At 28.2% G+C, this 16,937-nt stretch overlaps 1 protein-coding gene across 1 annotated transcript in view; it reads left to right on the forward strand.

Moving 5' to 3' along the window:
- Positions 1-16,937, forward strand: part of LOC142320999 (uncharacterized) — a 352,855-nt gene that overhangs the window by 224,834 nt on the left and 111,084 nt on the right. Inside the window, exon 2 of the mRNA XM_075358993.1 lies at positions 8,872-9,083. Within this exon, the coding sequence (XP_075215108.1) occupies positions 8,872-9,083 (212 nt within the window). The remainder of the gene's footprint in view (positions 1-8,871; positions 9,084-16,937) is intronic.

Genomic DNA, 16,937 nt, shown 5'->3' on the forward strand with positions numbered 1-16,937 from the left:
TAGTTTCATCATATGTTAGAAAGGAAAACAATTATAATAATCAAAACTGGTGTAGTTTAAAATGATTTAGCTCCGGGCGGGGTTCCGGGAACGGCATAGCCGGGCCCGGTTACTCCACTCTGAAGTTAGAGGCAGGCAAATTAAAATAAGAAGATTCAGAACCGGCGGGCCGACCTGCCATGCTGGACTTACTGCCGGCAGGCCCGTTAGAATCGCAAAGACTCGCCTCTGGACTGAGTCATGCTTGACCGCAGATCCAGTCCAGGAGTGTAGGGGGAAAAAATGCCCACCGGGCTGATCTAGTTGTTAACTCGTCATCGCAAATCAGCTGATTTCGAAGTCGAGAGTTCTAAGTTTCCAATCCTAGTAAAGGCAGTTACTTTTATTTGGATTTGAATACTAGATCGTGGATACCGGTGTTCTTTGGTGGTTGGATTTCAATTAACCACACATCTCAGGAACGGTCGACCTGAGACTGTACACTTCATTTACATTCATACATATCATCCTCTGAAGTAATAGCTTACGGTAGTTCCGGAGATTAAACAGAAAAGAGACTTTAAAATTATTTACTTATACGATTCTTCTGAATTTAAACAGAAATTTTATTTTTTTTATATTTAAAGAAAAAATAATATTATAAGTATAAACTATTGCTTGCAGAATTTTAATATTATTTACATATTAAACCACGAAGTATACAAACCTTATACAGGAAATGAATTACAATTTCATAGGATAATTACTGTTATAAGAATGCAACAGAAAATAAAATTATATAATATATAAATGAGCCAACTAAAGTCTTTTATAGATTTTAATGACCGTTTTTATTTTTCTCTAACGTAGGTAGAATAGCTATATTAAAGGGGAAAGTATGGTGATCATGTAGGAATTATCGAGTTCTCTTTAAATCTTTACGTTTTAGCGTCCAACTACTTCATCCAGATAAATAAAAAATTATATAAGTAAGTCGCATTGTTTTTGATCTAATACCCCCAGACTGACTAAATCGATTTTTTTACAAATTTGGCTGAAATATTTTTCTATGAGGGGCATTGATTATATTAAAAATTTTTCTTCGAAATTTGTTAAGGGGGGTGAGGATATTCCGAAAAAAATAATTTAAATTTTCTTCAGAGGCATTTTACAGAAAAGTTTATTTAAGCAAATTGGTTACCCACGATGCATATATAAAAAATCCAAAAATTATTCACCCATCTCTTAAATTGAAATATATTTGTTCTTTCGGTCTATTTCCCTTCGATTTAAATATATTTTAAATTATCTTTATAGCTCTATAGCCCACGAGAAATGTTTACAATTTTTTAAATTATAGACCCCGACTAGAAATTTAAAACAAGAATTTGCAGTGAAAAAGTTGTGCAAAATGTAATACTTACCAGTTTAGCCGGTAACTACAAAAATTGTTCGTAATAGCATGCAAAAAAAAATTTATGCAATGCATTTTACTTCATAAAGAACCGATAAAACAGGATGGTCCATTCATTAAAAATTATGTTTTCAGGTACTTCATAAAATCAACTGACTTTTCACGACCCATGATCCAAGAGATAAGTTTTATATTTTATTTAATCTTATTATTTTATTTCATATTTGAATAAATCTAATATGTTTCCCAAAAGATAAAGCTCATAAAGCCTGCCTATTATATTATTTAGAATGATAATTAAAATACAGCAATAACAAATAGATTTATGTTTGATAAAGCAATGTGATCTTCCTAATCCCAAAATAGCATCAATGAGGTTTACAACGGTTTCGGATTCACGAAATACAAAAAATTTAGAAGTTCTCCGTATAAACATGTTTATATGTTGATGGATAAGAAGATTGAAGAATAAACATTAGGTTGACGGAAACGATACGTTACTTCCTCCTCACAGTCTAAACCAGAAGCCAATTGCAGCGTGGCTTGTTAAGGAGAAATAGTTATTTACGGGTGGAGAAAGGGTAAATCTCCTTTTGCGCTATCTACCTAATTTGAGCCCGGAACACCTTCAGTTTTATGATATTTTGTAAATTTATAATTTACTCATTTTAATTTTTTTTAAATCTGTAGAAATGTAATATATTTAAATTTGTAACAAGGTTATTTAAAATGTTATTTTCTACTTTGTAGTTCTCTTGTTTTCTGATATTCTTTCTTTTAGAATACACGTAAATTATAATCGATATTTTTTTTATTTAAATAATCAATGATGTATTTTTCTATAAATTAGCAAACTGGCTTCACTCAACCGTAATTTCAGCCTTCGAGCATTTTGTGAAGCCTCCGGAAAGAAATTCCGATAATCTTGTCTCCTTGTTACGTAATAGTTATTTCTCTCATCCACATCACTGTAAGGATGTAATTAATGTTCAGTTCTTGTTCTATTTATTATGTGTATTCTACAGACAGACGAGGCGCGATTCAAAAGTAACGGCCGATGAGTTGTAAATAACGATTGGCAACACTGATTGGTTCGCGCAGGAGCCTCTGTGGTCTTAAGTGGTCTGTTGGGTATGTAACTGTCATATTGTCGTCAGTTCATTGTTGTTTGCTTCTGCGAGATAATGTGTTAAAATGAGTGCAGTAATAACAAAAATCCTGCCAGTTGTAAAGTTTGATCAGTGATTAAATTTCTAAACGCAAGGGAACACAACGCTGCTAAAATTCGCAATCAATTTTTTTAGCCGCCGGATTGACGATCTCAAAGCAAAACTGAGAGAAAACGCGTCGTTTTACGATTATTAATATTTTTTTAGAATCTCCAGAAGTTTCAAAGACAACATTGTTGAGAATCGTGACTGACACACTAGGCTACCCGCTGTGAGCACGAGAATGTTGACAAATGCTCACAAAGATCACAGAATGATAACTGTAAGTATTTGACTCCTTTAACCACGAGGAAGACGAATTTCTTTCCATATCATGATGTAAAGTGGATTTCGTACGTCAGCGCTGAGACGAAACGACAATCCATACAGTAGTGCCATTCCGGTTTACCTAAACATCACTTACACTCATACACATCATTCTCTGAAGTAATACTGATGATTCTCGGAGGCTAAACAGAAAAAAAATAGGAAAGGAAAGTTTCCTAAACCGAAAATTTCAAACAAGCTCAGTCTCTTCGGAAAATCATGGCAACTGTTGGTACCAAAAGAGTGTGCTTTTCATTGATTTCATAGAACCTGGAACAATCATTACATCACAAATCTATTGTGAAACATTTTCTAAATTGCGCCGTGCCATTCAAGCTCGACGACGGGAATTCTGAGATCGGGGAATTCTGGAATAATTCTTCACGTATACACTCGTTCACACACGCCTGCTTGCACAACAGAAATAATTCAATAATTTAGATACTGATCATTCCCTTACAGCCCTAATCTCTTCCTACATCTCAAAAACTAGCTTGCATCTCAACGATTTGAGCTAAGTGAAGAGTAAAAATCTCAGTCCTAATTAAAAGTGGTTACAATTCCAGGCGGCGGAATTTTATGCTGTGAATTTGAAGAAACTTGTTTCAAGATATCAAAAGTGTTTGGAACAAAACGATGATTATGTAGAAAAATAAAGTAAATGTGTTTATATTTGAAACCAATTTTTCAACTCTTCTCATTTTTGTACCAATCCTTTTCAACAACGCGTTATATTATATGTATACATATAAACTTGCAACAGATTTGCAAAGATAAAGGGATATGAAATAAGGAAAAGGGATGGATGTTGAGGAGACTAGACGATTTACTCTTTGACAAACGATATATATATTATCCCACACAGAGGAAATTCATGATCCCTTCTTAGTATCAGGCACTAATCATGATTCTTCTGAAAAGTGGCGTATTCCTCCTCAAATTTTAGCAGAATAACTGATCAACATTTTTTTGATGACCAGCTTTAAAATATATTATGCAATAAAATAGCTAGCTTCATTTCCAAAAATTAAAGTGCCAGTCATGAATAAGGACCGGGTTCCTACCGGAATAATCTTTTCCATCCTCGGAAGTACACTGCAGTTGGAAATATCCAATCTATTGAATTAATATTTCTGGTAATACAACTCCCTTTAGTAATTATAATTAAACATTTATTTTTAGTGTAAAAATACACTAGGTATATTCAAAAATTGTTTTTATTGAATGTATTTATTTAAAAAATATCTAGTCAATTGATTTACTCTTTGTAAACCTATGTAAGCCTGTTTGATGAAATGCATTATTTGTTTTGTACAAATACAGGATAAATAGATGTCAAAATTGTTTATTACAAAAGTAAATTGCGTATATATAGTTTTCTTTGTTTCAACATAGTAAGTTTTTTTTTCTTTTAAATTAATATATGCCATGTTTTGTTTAAAAACAAACAAAACAACAAACCTCTATACTCCGTTATATAAAATTATTATATTTCCAACTCTCAATATATTTGAATTGTTTATTTGAATTAATAGGTTTCGCAGTTGAATACAGTTATGCTTTAAATTTCTTTTACAATAAATTCATTGAACACAATCATCACAACAAACGTACAGGATATGAAGACCTACGTTAAAATTAATAATTTATTACTTTTTCGTGTGTTAAAGGTTGCATTTGAGATATACTTAAATGCAACCTTAAATTTGAGATAGCTTAAATCTTAAATTTGAGATAGCTTAAATAAAACTTTCGTTAAAGCACAATTAAGTGTTACTAATTTTTATTTAAAATTAAAAAAGGACCTAAATTATTGATATACTATTTTCATGGGATTTCAATTCAAGATATTGTTTCATTATTTTAAGTTTATAAATTATGATCAATGTTAATTTAATACTGGATAATCTGCCAAAAAATTAGCTTTCAACCTTTCTCAAAGGTTATGTAATTCCTCCTAAAATAGAAATTAACATATTTTATCTTTATTATGAGAACTGAGATATTAAGAGAAGTATCTATGTTTAACGATTCCCTCAATAAACAAGTTTGTTTTTGTAACTTTAAAGAAGTTAACGTTTAAGAAGTTTCTTGTTGGAAAATGAGTTTTCATTTGATTAAATAAAAGTGAACGGAATGTTTTAGAAGTAATTAAGTATTATTAAAAGGATAATTGTCAATAATTTAAGAAAAGAATTAGATACATATTTTTTTTTTAGTATCAAATAATTTATATTTTAAATTACGTGTCGACGATGAACGGGCATCAAACATTATGATTTTTCCCCTAGTATCATAGAAATTTAAATGAGGGAGTAAACCTTGCAAAAACAATTTGCGATTGGTTATATTTTATTTATTATATGTTAATAGGAAGCTTTTTATGAGAAAATATTTAAATTACTGAAAAATATGTAAAATCTTTAAAATATCTTTTGCGTAAAAAAGCCAGGGTAATATTTTCATCCAAATAAGAATTAAAAATAAACTTATTTTAATAAAGCGATTCACATAATCCACTGCAATTTAGGATAATTCAGCTGGAATTAATTTTTCCTAAAGTTCTGACTATTTTTAACAACAATTATAAACTACTACGCAGTTCTACGCAAGAAAGGCCGACTTTTCGCCAATTACTTCGGTTCCAATACGATTTTTTTTTTTTGTTTGTTTTAATATTGCTAACAATAAATACCGCAGATAAAGAAACTTCAATGTTCAAATTTACAGCATCATAACGAACCACGCTTCTAACTTGCCTCGCTAAAATTTCTCGACCTTGAATTGAGCCCCTAATTCAAGAATGACTCAACCGATCTTCAAAAAATTTCCACATGCACAAAATAAGATAAAATAGTATATATAGCATGCATAAAGTTCAGTGAAACTGATCAAGTATTTTTGGAGATTTTAGGGCCACAAGATTTTATAAGTAACCCTATAAATATAAGAAAACTTCAATTTAAATAAACGGTATTTTCGTACTCTCATACATTAAAACGTAAAGAAAATTTATTTTCACCACCCGTCCCGCCCAGCGATCGATAGTAATACCGTACTTTTCTTCGACAATTCGGTAAAAGAAGTTATCTGGTATTAATTTAATTCAATACGGGAGAAAAACCTCTAAAAATAGGGAAGTTTTATTTTTAAATTATTCTAAGAACGGAGGAAGTTTTTAATTCGAATAATTTTATGTATAATTAAAATTTTTTTTAAATTTATTTCATTTTTTCAATTGAGCGTGAAATCCTTAACATTCACCAAAAGGATCACTTCACTAGTTATTTTACGTAGAGAAGGTTCCTCTAGTGTCCGGTTGTAATGTTTATTAATTAAATAAAAGTTTAATGTTTATTAATTAAATAAAAGTTCTTAAACAAAAATTTATAAGATGATATCATTTGATCATTCTTAGTATTTCCCGTGGAAAAAAAAACAGTTTATGAATAATGGAAGTACCTACCATATTACCAACATTTCAGAGATCCGTAATTTTTTGGTCGAGCCCTCTCCGTTGATTGTTAGTATCATGTTTAATGAAATGTAAATTTCTTCCCATTCCGTTTCGTGTAAACCGTTTTCATACGGACAAATTTTTTGTATGCCTATTCTGATTCATATAAGAAGTATGAATAAAAAAAAACAAAAAACTCTGATCTAAGATAAATTAAAAAATTGTACTTTTCAAATTTTTTAAAAAATTTTAATTTCAATAGACACTAAAAAAATTATTATATCCTTACAAGATTGACCACATGTTTACTAGAATCTATAGTTCAGTGATTGTTTAAACTAAGCGTCGCTATCAATCAATAAATCTATCTATCTATCTATCTATCTATCTATCTATCTATCTATATATATATATACACACACACATATATATATAAAATCTGAAGCTGAAACAACGAGTAAAATAATCAATAGATGAAGCTGTTACGTAATGAAAATCCATCATAACAATAGAAAATAAACTAATATATTAGTTATACGACGATTACATTTTTTTGGTTATTTAACGGGTAACTTGAGGTAATTAGGAATATTCTTGAATTTTATTAACGCATTACAGAAAAATAGATTTTTCATTGAAGGTTGAACAAAATAATTCTATTGTCTTTTTAGATTTGAATATTACTAAAATTGATAATAAATTGGATTTTAGTATATATCACAAACCCTCACACACTAATAATGCTATCATTCATAATATATCACTACATAAATCGGCGGCTTTTAATAACTATTCTTGTAGATTGTTAAATGATCCAATGTCATATGATAATTTTGAGAAAGAACTTAATATTATGAGATAAATAGCTATAATAACAGTTACAAAACGAGTACAAGTGACCAACTGCTTCAGAATAATGACACAAACTTGCAATTAGCAAAGCTTTTCCCGTAATTCATTCCAATAGAAAAGAAATTACACACCATCACTTGTGTACACTCCCTATTGCTTTATATTGGTGCATTTTATCTGTTTTTGTTTTATAGATTTATCTTTTTATTTGTATGTAATTTCGGTGTTTGTACTCTGTTTATGTAACCCGATGAAATACTGTGTATCGAAACAGCTGCTGTGATTTTTTTTATATAATTTGCGAAAATCAAAAATTTATTTTCTTTTGAGCGTATCAAATATTCTTTTTTACTTTTAAAGACGGTTTAGTAAAATCTTAAATATATTAATCTTTTCTAATAAAGCAAAAATATTTATTTTTTTATTATTTAAAATTAGAAACTCGAAAAGTAAAATTTTTCATATACATATCGTATAATCTTTATGTAATTTTACTATATTTTCAATGAAGATACTATCATTTTTACCTATCTTTAACTTCTTAAAGCCACTTAAAAAAAATTATAGGTTCTTTTTAAATCTTTTCTTATTAGCAATTGCTTTTTAAACAAATTTTTCAATGGAATTTCACGTTAATGTAATTTGGAATTGTTACTAAATGCATTAACAAAGACGTTTATAAAAATTTCGTTAAATAATTACTGTAAGGAGTATGTATACAGTAAAAGGCAAATATATTCATTTTATGTACAATAGTCGATGAAGTTTCCATAACATTCAAAACTACTTTCTTCCTTTTTTGTAAATTTAACTATATACAAAAAGTTATAATTGTACAAATCCTAGATTTTAAGAATCCTCTTTTATTTACAGACATGATCACTATTTATATAGAGTGATCATCACTAAAAATACAAAAGAATTTAGGTGATATAAGGAAATTCGTAAAATAAACGGTTATTGAATCTGTAAAATTAAATATTAATATTGAATATTAAAATATTAATATAAAATTAATATTAAAATATTAATATATAATTAATATTATATATATTAATATTTACAGACATGATCACTATTTATATAGAGTGATCATCACTAAAAATACAAAAGAATTTAGGTGATATAAGGAAATTCGTAAAATAAACGGTTATTGAATCTGTAAAATTAATTATTAATATTGAATATTAAAATATTAATATAAAATTAATATTAAAATATTAATATATAATTAATATTAAAATTAATTATTAATATTATTAATATTGAATCTGTAAACTTAATTTTAAAGATGAACTATATCATTCGTATGAAAGAAAATTCGACTAAGGTAAAGAGGAATAATATCATAAATTGCACGCAGAGCTTAAATTTTAATTATTATGTCAAGTATAAGGTGAGTTTCGTGAAGGAAATACATAATAAAGGCAGTACTAAAGGATATTAAATTACGTGATAACATGAAGTAAATATTAAGTTTTAATATCATTTATGATTTAAAAAAAAAACATAAAACATAAAAAACATAAAAACATAAAAATTTTAATTTTCTCATGAAAATCTAAAATAAATTTATTTATCATATTTTCTTTTTTTAACTGTAAAAATACAATAAATATTTTTCTTTGTTACAGCCAATGCTGGGACAAATTAAGAGATCGACAGTGCCTCTGGACCAAGATAATACGGGTGATTATTATAGGCTGCGAAGTTTTTCAATAACGCCGAATGGTATTTGTAATTTGGGTGATTCATTTAGATCAAGAAGATCGAAATCCATAAGTTCCGTAAATTCAACTTGTTCTAGTAACAGTACGACAATGTCAAACAGAGAAAGAGTTTCAAGGTAAAATTTTTTAAACAAAAATTTATTCTGTATCTATATGTATAATAGAATGATAACTAGGTTCGTTCCTGTGCGCACATCACGCAAAAACTATTGGATAAATTTTAATAAAAGTTTATAGATTTTATACCTTAGATGATTGGTAATTATCTCCGATTAGAATTATCACTAAAAATTCCGAATGGGAGTAGAAATATTGAAGATATTCATTAAAAAAAAAATAATAATTCTTTTACTACATGATATTTCTGTTACCATGGTAAACACAAATAAATCTGTGAGTTCAGATCTACATACTTTTAAATATTTTAATATTTTATTACATGATTATTAAAAAATGATTATCATTATTGTAATTGGCTTAAATTACCATATTTGGCTAACTTCTATAGGCTTTGATTGTTTATTTTTGCTATTGATATTGGGCTGTCAGAAGTTAAAAAGATATGCCTTCATTTGTTATTCAAAGTCGGCTAAACGAATGATAGTATTTCGGTGCTCTGAAACAACTTCAACTTCAAGTGCACGATTCTCGGTTAGTTGGAAACCGAGATCGCTACACCTAGATTTGAGCTCCAATAAATTTTCAACGCGAGCTATACTTAAATTTCTCACGGGTTGATATTAATGTCATTGCAGAGCTATCATGGGGTCACATAAGGAGAGAAGTTGCTTTAGCTATAATGTATAAATTAAGTATGCCAATCGTGGAAATATTGGCGCCATGTCAGAAGTGTGTTCATATTGTCATACTCGGAAATGGAAAGGGGAACCAAAATGTATATGTTCCTCTACCGCAGGAACGTATCAAAGCTTCTACAAAAATACGAGGAGAGATTTTCAGGCTTTAATTGTTATTTATCAGTATTATTCTCATAGCTATGATGATAACGAACATAGCAGGAGTGAGGGGTAGCCCCTGGCTAGACGGGAAGGAATTTTATATATATATATATATATATATATATATATATATATAAGCAACAATAATTACATCAGGCCCAGTTATTAACCTTAAGAATCTCCCACCACAATTCAGTATTGACATCAAGTGTGATGCTCGCGAATCAAAACATTCTTCTTAATATTCGTACCTTGGTTAAAAGATTTTTATAACCTTTCTGACGCTGAGTGTATAAACTGATTCGCTTTAATTGCATATGTGAAAAATTAATTTTTGATATCATCTGAGGGTACATTTTTTGTACAATGGGGGTACAATAAGTTTTTGTAGTGTCTGTTTTTTTAAATAATTGTTGTTTTTAATTTTCCATTAAAAGATCAGCGATTTTTTTAATTAGTCCATCATCGGATAAGATTTTTAATTAATTAAACTATATAAACTGATAAAAAAATTGAAATCCTTAAATTTTAAAACTTATTTAATTCATTAACAAATATAAATTTTTACAATATTAAATTGTTTTATGAATCTATGTATTTTAAGTTTTAAAAAAGTAAATTTTAATAAGATTTATGAAGTGTAATACGTTTCCTGGAACTGTAACTGTAGACCGGAATAATTTCGAAACTCCATAATATTTTAACATATAGTTCATCTTTTATACATAAGTAAAATGAAGAAAAAACAATTTAATTTTTAAAAAAATTGAAAAAGAGAACAATCTTTACATATATACACTCAAAATATTTCTAAAACCATATATTTATAGCTCTAAATAAAGCTTATTCTCTCAAAAAGAAATATAATCGAATTAAAATATACTGTAATGGGCTGCTTTAGTAGTCGAGTAATCGTAACGTATAAAATTGTAATTTTAATCTGTACTTACTTCAACAACAATGATTTGATTAACATATGGATTACCGTGGGTATCAATAATAATGGCGACCCATTAACCCGATTAAGAGGATGATTTCTGTATTTACATAAAATTATGTAACTCCGAATTTAATTAATACAATACATTATAACATTGTTTTGGTTGTGAATAAATAGTGATTGTTTTACAACCCTCATATCTCCGGTCTTTTCAGTACAAATACAACCAGTACAAAACAAAAAATTTAACATTCAACTGGGTTGAATGTTAAACTGAAACTGACTTTCACATTTTTTCACTTTTATTAATTTCTGCGGTTGTTTTTGTATTTAATATTAAAAACAAACTTGTAACTTTCGTTGATAAAGTTCCTACATTTTCATAAAAATGGGCAGGTTGTGTTAATGATTTTAAAAACATGTCATCATTAAAGGAATTATTCATCCTAAAGGATGACTTTTAACTAGCTCTTAACTGCAACACAATCCCCAGTCCTTATCCACCATTCGACCATCCTGTGAGGCAAATACTACTTCTAATTATAATAAAATAAATCTAAATGCTTACTAAAAAAATCTGATGTGGATACCACATGACTTCCTTCTACGCCTATTAAATTACACGATTACATTTTTTCTGCATTTCATTTAAACTTATTTCACTTAAAAGTGAGATACGATCTTCTAATTCTTTAATAAAGTGAACAGTGACACAATTGCATTATGGTAGACACCACATTTTTTTTGTGATGTCTATATCAGCATTTTATATTAGTTTGTATATTAATTTTGTTTCACGTCTCTCAAACAGTTATGTGGTGTAAGTGAGAACGTGTCGGATCCGTAACTATGCAAAATCGGTTCGAATCCGAAATCATATACATATGTCTTTTTTAACTTTTTTTTTTTTTTAATTTAAATATATTGATTTATTAATTATTATTAACCTCTGTAAAACTTTTTTAATTAAAATGAAACGTACATAAAATTTTATTTCACTAATAACTTCTGATTTATTTCATTTTTTTTCAATCGGAGGTTAATAGCTCTTTGATTAATAAATCAATATATTTAAATTTAAAAAAAAAAAAGGTAAAAAAAGGAAATGATGTGCCATCCTGTTGTAAGATCCAAATATTTCATTAATTAAAATTTTATATGGCTATAACTGTAGGACCAATGAAAATAAATACCACTTATGATGTATCATTGCAAAGCTCTCAATGAGGCCTTATTATTGCAGTTAAGAAATGTGCAAAATAAATAAAAAAAATAAAAAAAATTGGATTTTGTGCTTTTATGGACACTTTTGGTCCAGTCAATTGCAATCAAAAGAGAAGGTGCACAACTAGATGTTTCAACAGTCCTAAATCCAAAATTTCAACAATCTACGGCTAATCATTTTTGAGTTATGTGACTTACGTACAGACGTATAGACGTCACGCCGTCAAAACGAATTCAGGGATGGTCACATAACCCTGAAATTTAATATTTCCGCTGAAGTCTGAAAACCGAAATTTTTTGTGATTTCAATATTTTTTTTACTTCGTACAAGGAAGTAAAAATTATTAAGAATAAAGAAGTAAAGAATTATTAGAAAATAGTAAAATACTGAAAACAGCCATATAAATTTCCCCATAATGAAATAATGATATTTCTCCAAGTGAACAAACATATTATTTAACTACATAGTCTTAAATCAAATAATACTAATCGACAAAATGATGTGTTTATTGACGTGATTTAATCTGGAAGTTATTTTTTTTTATATATAAAATTTAACATGCTAAGCGCGTATTTGTGGGTAACAAGAAGTATACGTACTGAAAAAAACTGTATAAAGCATTACTTAACCTCAAAATTTTAACCTCACTAAGGAATAATGTAAAGAAAAAATGTCAAAATTTACTTGTAATAAAGGAGAAATTGATAAGAATATAGAAAGATAAGGTGAATTTTTTTTTTTGAGTTTGGCCGACTGAGGACCACGTGAAGCTATATGAACAGTTCTTTCCTGTTCATTCTTTTGTTTTGTCTTTGTCTTCTCTTTTCTTAACAGACGTTGTTGGTTTCTTTTCTGAACATTATTCTATCTTGCACAATTTCTTCCAATATTTTCATTTCTTTTAGGTCTTTTTGAACCACTGAGATCCACTGTTTCCTTTCTGCCGAAAATCTGCCGTTCTGTTTGAGATTTATTTTGTGAGCCTTTTATCATTCTTTCTCATAGGTGGCCGAAGAATTTGGCTCTTCTTGTAATTTATATGAATAAAAAAAAATTGATAATAGTTACTATTATTCAGTGAATCATTACATATTTTCAATCATCATTGTAGAAAATAAGCTTCATTTTTCCTCTTATAACTTTTGTTTAAATAATAACTATTTTTGTTTAAATAATGGAACTTTAACAGACATGACACAACCTTACAGAAAGATAAAATTAAGAAGAGATTTACTCAAAAACCAAAACTGAAACCTGCTGTAATAAAATTTTCGAAAATTAGTTGTCGAAAATAATTAATATTTAAACGAAAATAGTTAATAAAATTAAACGAAAATTAGTATTAAAGCTTGTAATACTTTTCCTCTCGCAATAAAGGTGTTATTTGATCTCTAAACTTCATATATTCTTTAACATACTAAAACTATGCAATAAATAAATGTACTGTTAAATATAGTAGTACACTATGCATTGAGCCTATAATGATAGCCATTAATGCACGAGTGCGAGGTAAGATAAGACACGAGCCTTGGCAAGTGTTGCAAGAGTGCATTAATAGACATTATAGAGAGCTGCAAACCGAATTTAATTTCTACTGCTGAGAATATATAAGAATTATTGATTTAAATCAATGACAGAATACAATTTTTACGGAATACGTTTTAAACTTTTCAAAATATAAATTAAAAAATACATTACTGTGGTAATAGGTTCTTGGTCATAAGTTCTGTCTTTTCTTTAATATCGACCGTGATTAAAGACATTTCTTCCTCATGATCTAACATAATTAACATAAGGATAAACAGTACAACATAGAAACTTAGTTACCCATCGGTGTATTTTCGAATTAGCATCTGCTTGCTACCTAACAAATCGTATTAAAATCAAAATAAAAAAGTGATACATTAAACAATACCCGCTTCTGATCGGTGAGTGGTTGAAAAGAGAAGGCTTTTGATCGGTTGAACCAAATACCAAAAGGTTTAAGAAGTAGCATGAGTACAAAAGAGACAATTTCTCTCCTTCATTTAGAGGCAGGCATAAAAAATATAGGGCTATCTACAGAATATTTATAGATCAGGAGAAGCCATTTATTAACCTAGAACGGAACAAAGTGTTTAAAACTTTAAAGAAACTTTGCCTGAAAATATAAAAAACGGAAGACGTTTACGATCTGTACGAAAAAAAATTAAAAATCAGTATTTAGAAAAAAAATATTAAGGAAGGGTAAAATCAAATTCAAAACCATAATGAAATAAGGATGTTTCCTGTAGTTATTGTTTTTAATTTATTGACAAAAGATAATACAGGAATTAAATAACGCATTTGAGAGAGGAGTAAATTCCAAAGGATAAAAAATGGAAAAAATGTTTAGTTTGACAGACTTCTTCTGGAAGAAATATAAATAAAAATGCGTGAGAAGAGATTCTTAATAGCATGGATTTATTGCTAAGTAAGACGTTTAATTTTAGAATAAATAATAGTAAAACAAAGGCAACTACTCGTACATGTGGAAGAAAGGAGGTTAGTGAAGGCGATCGTTATGTACTAGCATTTCTAAAATTTTGCTGTTTATTGTTATAAAATTAAATAGGATGGATAAACTAGAAGAAAGAGAGCTTACAGGCAAAAAACGCTCTCTCAGTAAAGATTAAAAAGAGATTTTTATTAACATTTGTTTGTACCGCTTTATTGCAGAGGAATTGAAAGATAAGAAAAAAAAGGAAAACAATAAAGACTTTTGAAACAGTGTACAAGAGAGTTTTATAAACTATGCGGGTCGATAAAATATGAAATGTTTAGGTCTTAAGACAAACGAATAGGGGGAGGGGGATTTGTAACAGAATCTTTTAGAGACAAAGTGGATTTGTTGGACCAAGTATTAAGATATCCATGTCTAGTTAATCTGGTTATAGAGGAATGACTATAAGGAAAAATTGTAGAGGAAGACAAAGACTGGAATATATACAACAAATAATCTGAGGATGTTAATTGTATTCTGAGTTTATAAGAATAATACAAAACAGAAATAAATGGAAATTAACATTCAACCAGGCTACTGACTGTTGACTTAAAAGAAAAATAAATCTATTCATATAATAGTCAGTCAAAATATCTCAATACTTTAATTAAATAGTATAAAAAAGACGTAGTATTCCGATATATCAACTCATGTGAATTATTTTCTATTATCTAATTTTTGTTTATTTTCAACAACTGATATTTTCAGTAGAGTACCCATGACAATTCCTTACATCAGTAATTATTTCATACTATATTTATTATAAATTACTTCAAAAATTAATAAGTGCTACTTGTACTAGTATAATGACCGACAATTTAGAATAAACATTTACTTTTTTTTTCAATTATTTTTAACCTTCAAACAGATTTATTTTTTTAATTTGGCAATAAAAAGTGTTTTGGTAACAAAACTGATTATGGTAAAACATTAAAGAAACTATAAACATTCTATTTACAACTTCTGCTACAGAAATTAAATTACCGTACTAGAAATGAAAAAAGTAAATGTTATTAGGTTTTATGCAGTAAACCTAGTCAAAAATGGGATCAAAGAAATAAATAAAAAATATTTTATTGAAAATATACACGCGCGAGCGCGCGCATTTATATATATATGTTACATTTTATTAAAAGCATGTAGAAATATAATAATAAAATGTTACTTTATCTTAATGTTTGAAACCATTTGATGATGAAAGCAAACATTTTGTTCGAATGAAACGTTGCCATAGTAACGAAAAGGAGAAGGAGGTATAAATATCTATCAATAAGGGAAACAGTTATTTTATAGAATGTCAGTGATCGAGAGCAACTGAACCCACATTTTCATTCTAAAGTGCTGATATTCATCGTTATAAACACACATCATCTAAATTCTTATGGAATAATTAAATTAAATTTATAACATTTTTTAAAAAAATTGACATCAAACAATTTGTTCTAGAAAATGTAATTTCTAATACTTTTCATATTAAATTTTTTTTCACCTAATTTTAAAATTAAAACGATAGACGTATAAAATCAGGTTGTGCTTCACACCGGTCGAAATGAAAACGTCTATGCGATCGTAATCGTTTCGAAGTAATACATATATTATGTTTATGATCTTAATATTATGGACGCATCACTAGGACGAATAATATATATACATATATACACACACACACACACACACACACGAGCATTATGTACGGAGTGCTCGAAATAACTATGTGCGTAATAAAAAAATATGCTTTGAAATACTACGCTGTCGACCCCATATATCTATATGAGAAATACACAAATCTACTTACACACACAGTAGTTACACGAATAAGTACATCGAACTATTATAAATTTTTTTAATGTAAAAAGAAACACAGACTAGCAGAGAAGCCAAGCACAAAGTAACTGTTACATTCGGACAAACTCTTCTTTTCCCTGTTTAACCTTTGGAAATTACCTTTGGAGATATTACTTCAAAGGATGAAAGAAGGATGATATGTACGAGTGTAAATTAAGTGTACTCTTCATTTATTTTTTCTTTATGATATACTAAATAAAAGTAAACGTTTTGTGATAAAGAATTTATTACCATTATAAAAAAATAACAGTAATACGTCATTCCATATTAATTAAAATCAATTCTGCATTAATTAATTTTTTATAATAATTTGAACCTTCTTTATTTTAACTGTAACTTTTGTTTTATTTTAATTAGCCAAAACATTAAATTGTATTTCTCTTATTTCAACCAGTAATAATAGTTTACATACATTAAATAGTTAAATTCACAAGTTTTTTCAGCATCTAATTTGCTAATATTAAACTCAGATCATTGTTT

The sequence above is a fragment of the Lycorma delicatula genome, chromosome 3 (genome assembly GCF_047948215.1).
Source record: "Lycorma delicatula isolate Av1 chromosome 3, ASM4794821v1, whole genome shotgun sequence".
Taxonomy (NCBI): Eukaryota; Metazoa; Arthropoda; class Insecta; order Hemiptera; family Fulgoridae; genus Lycorma; species Lycorma delicatula.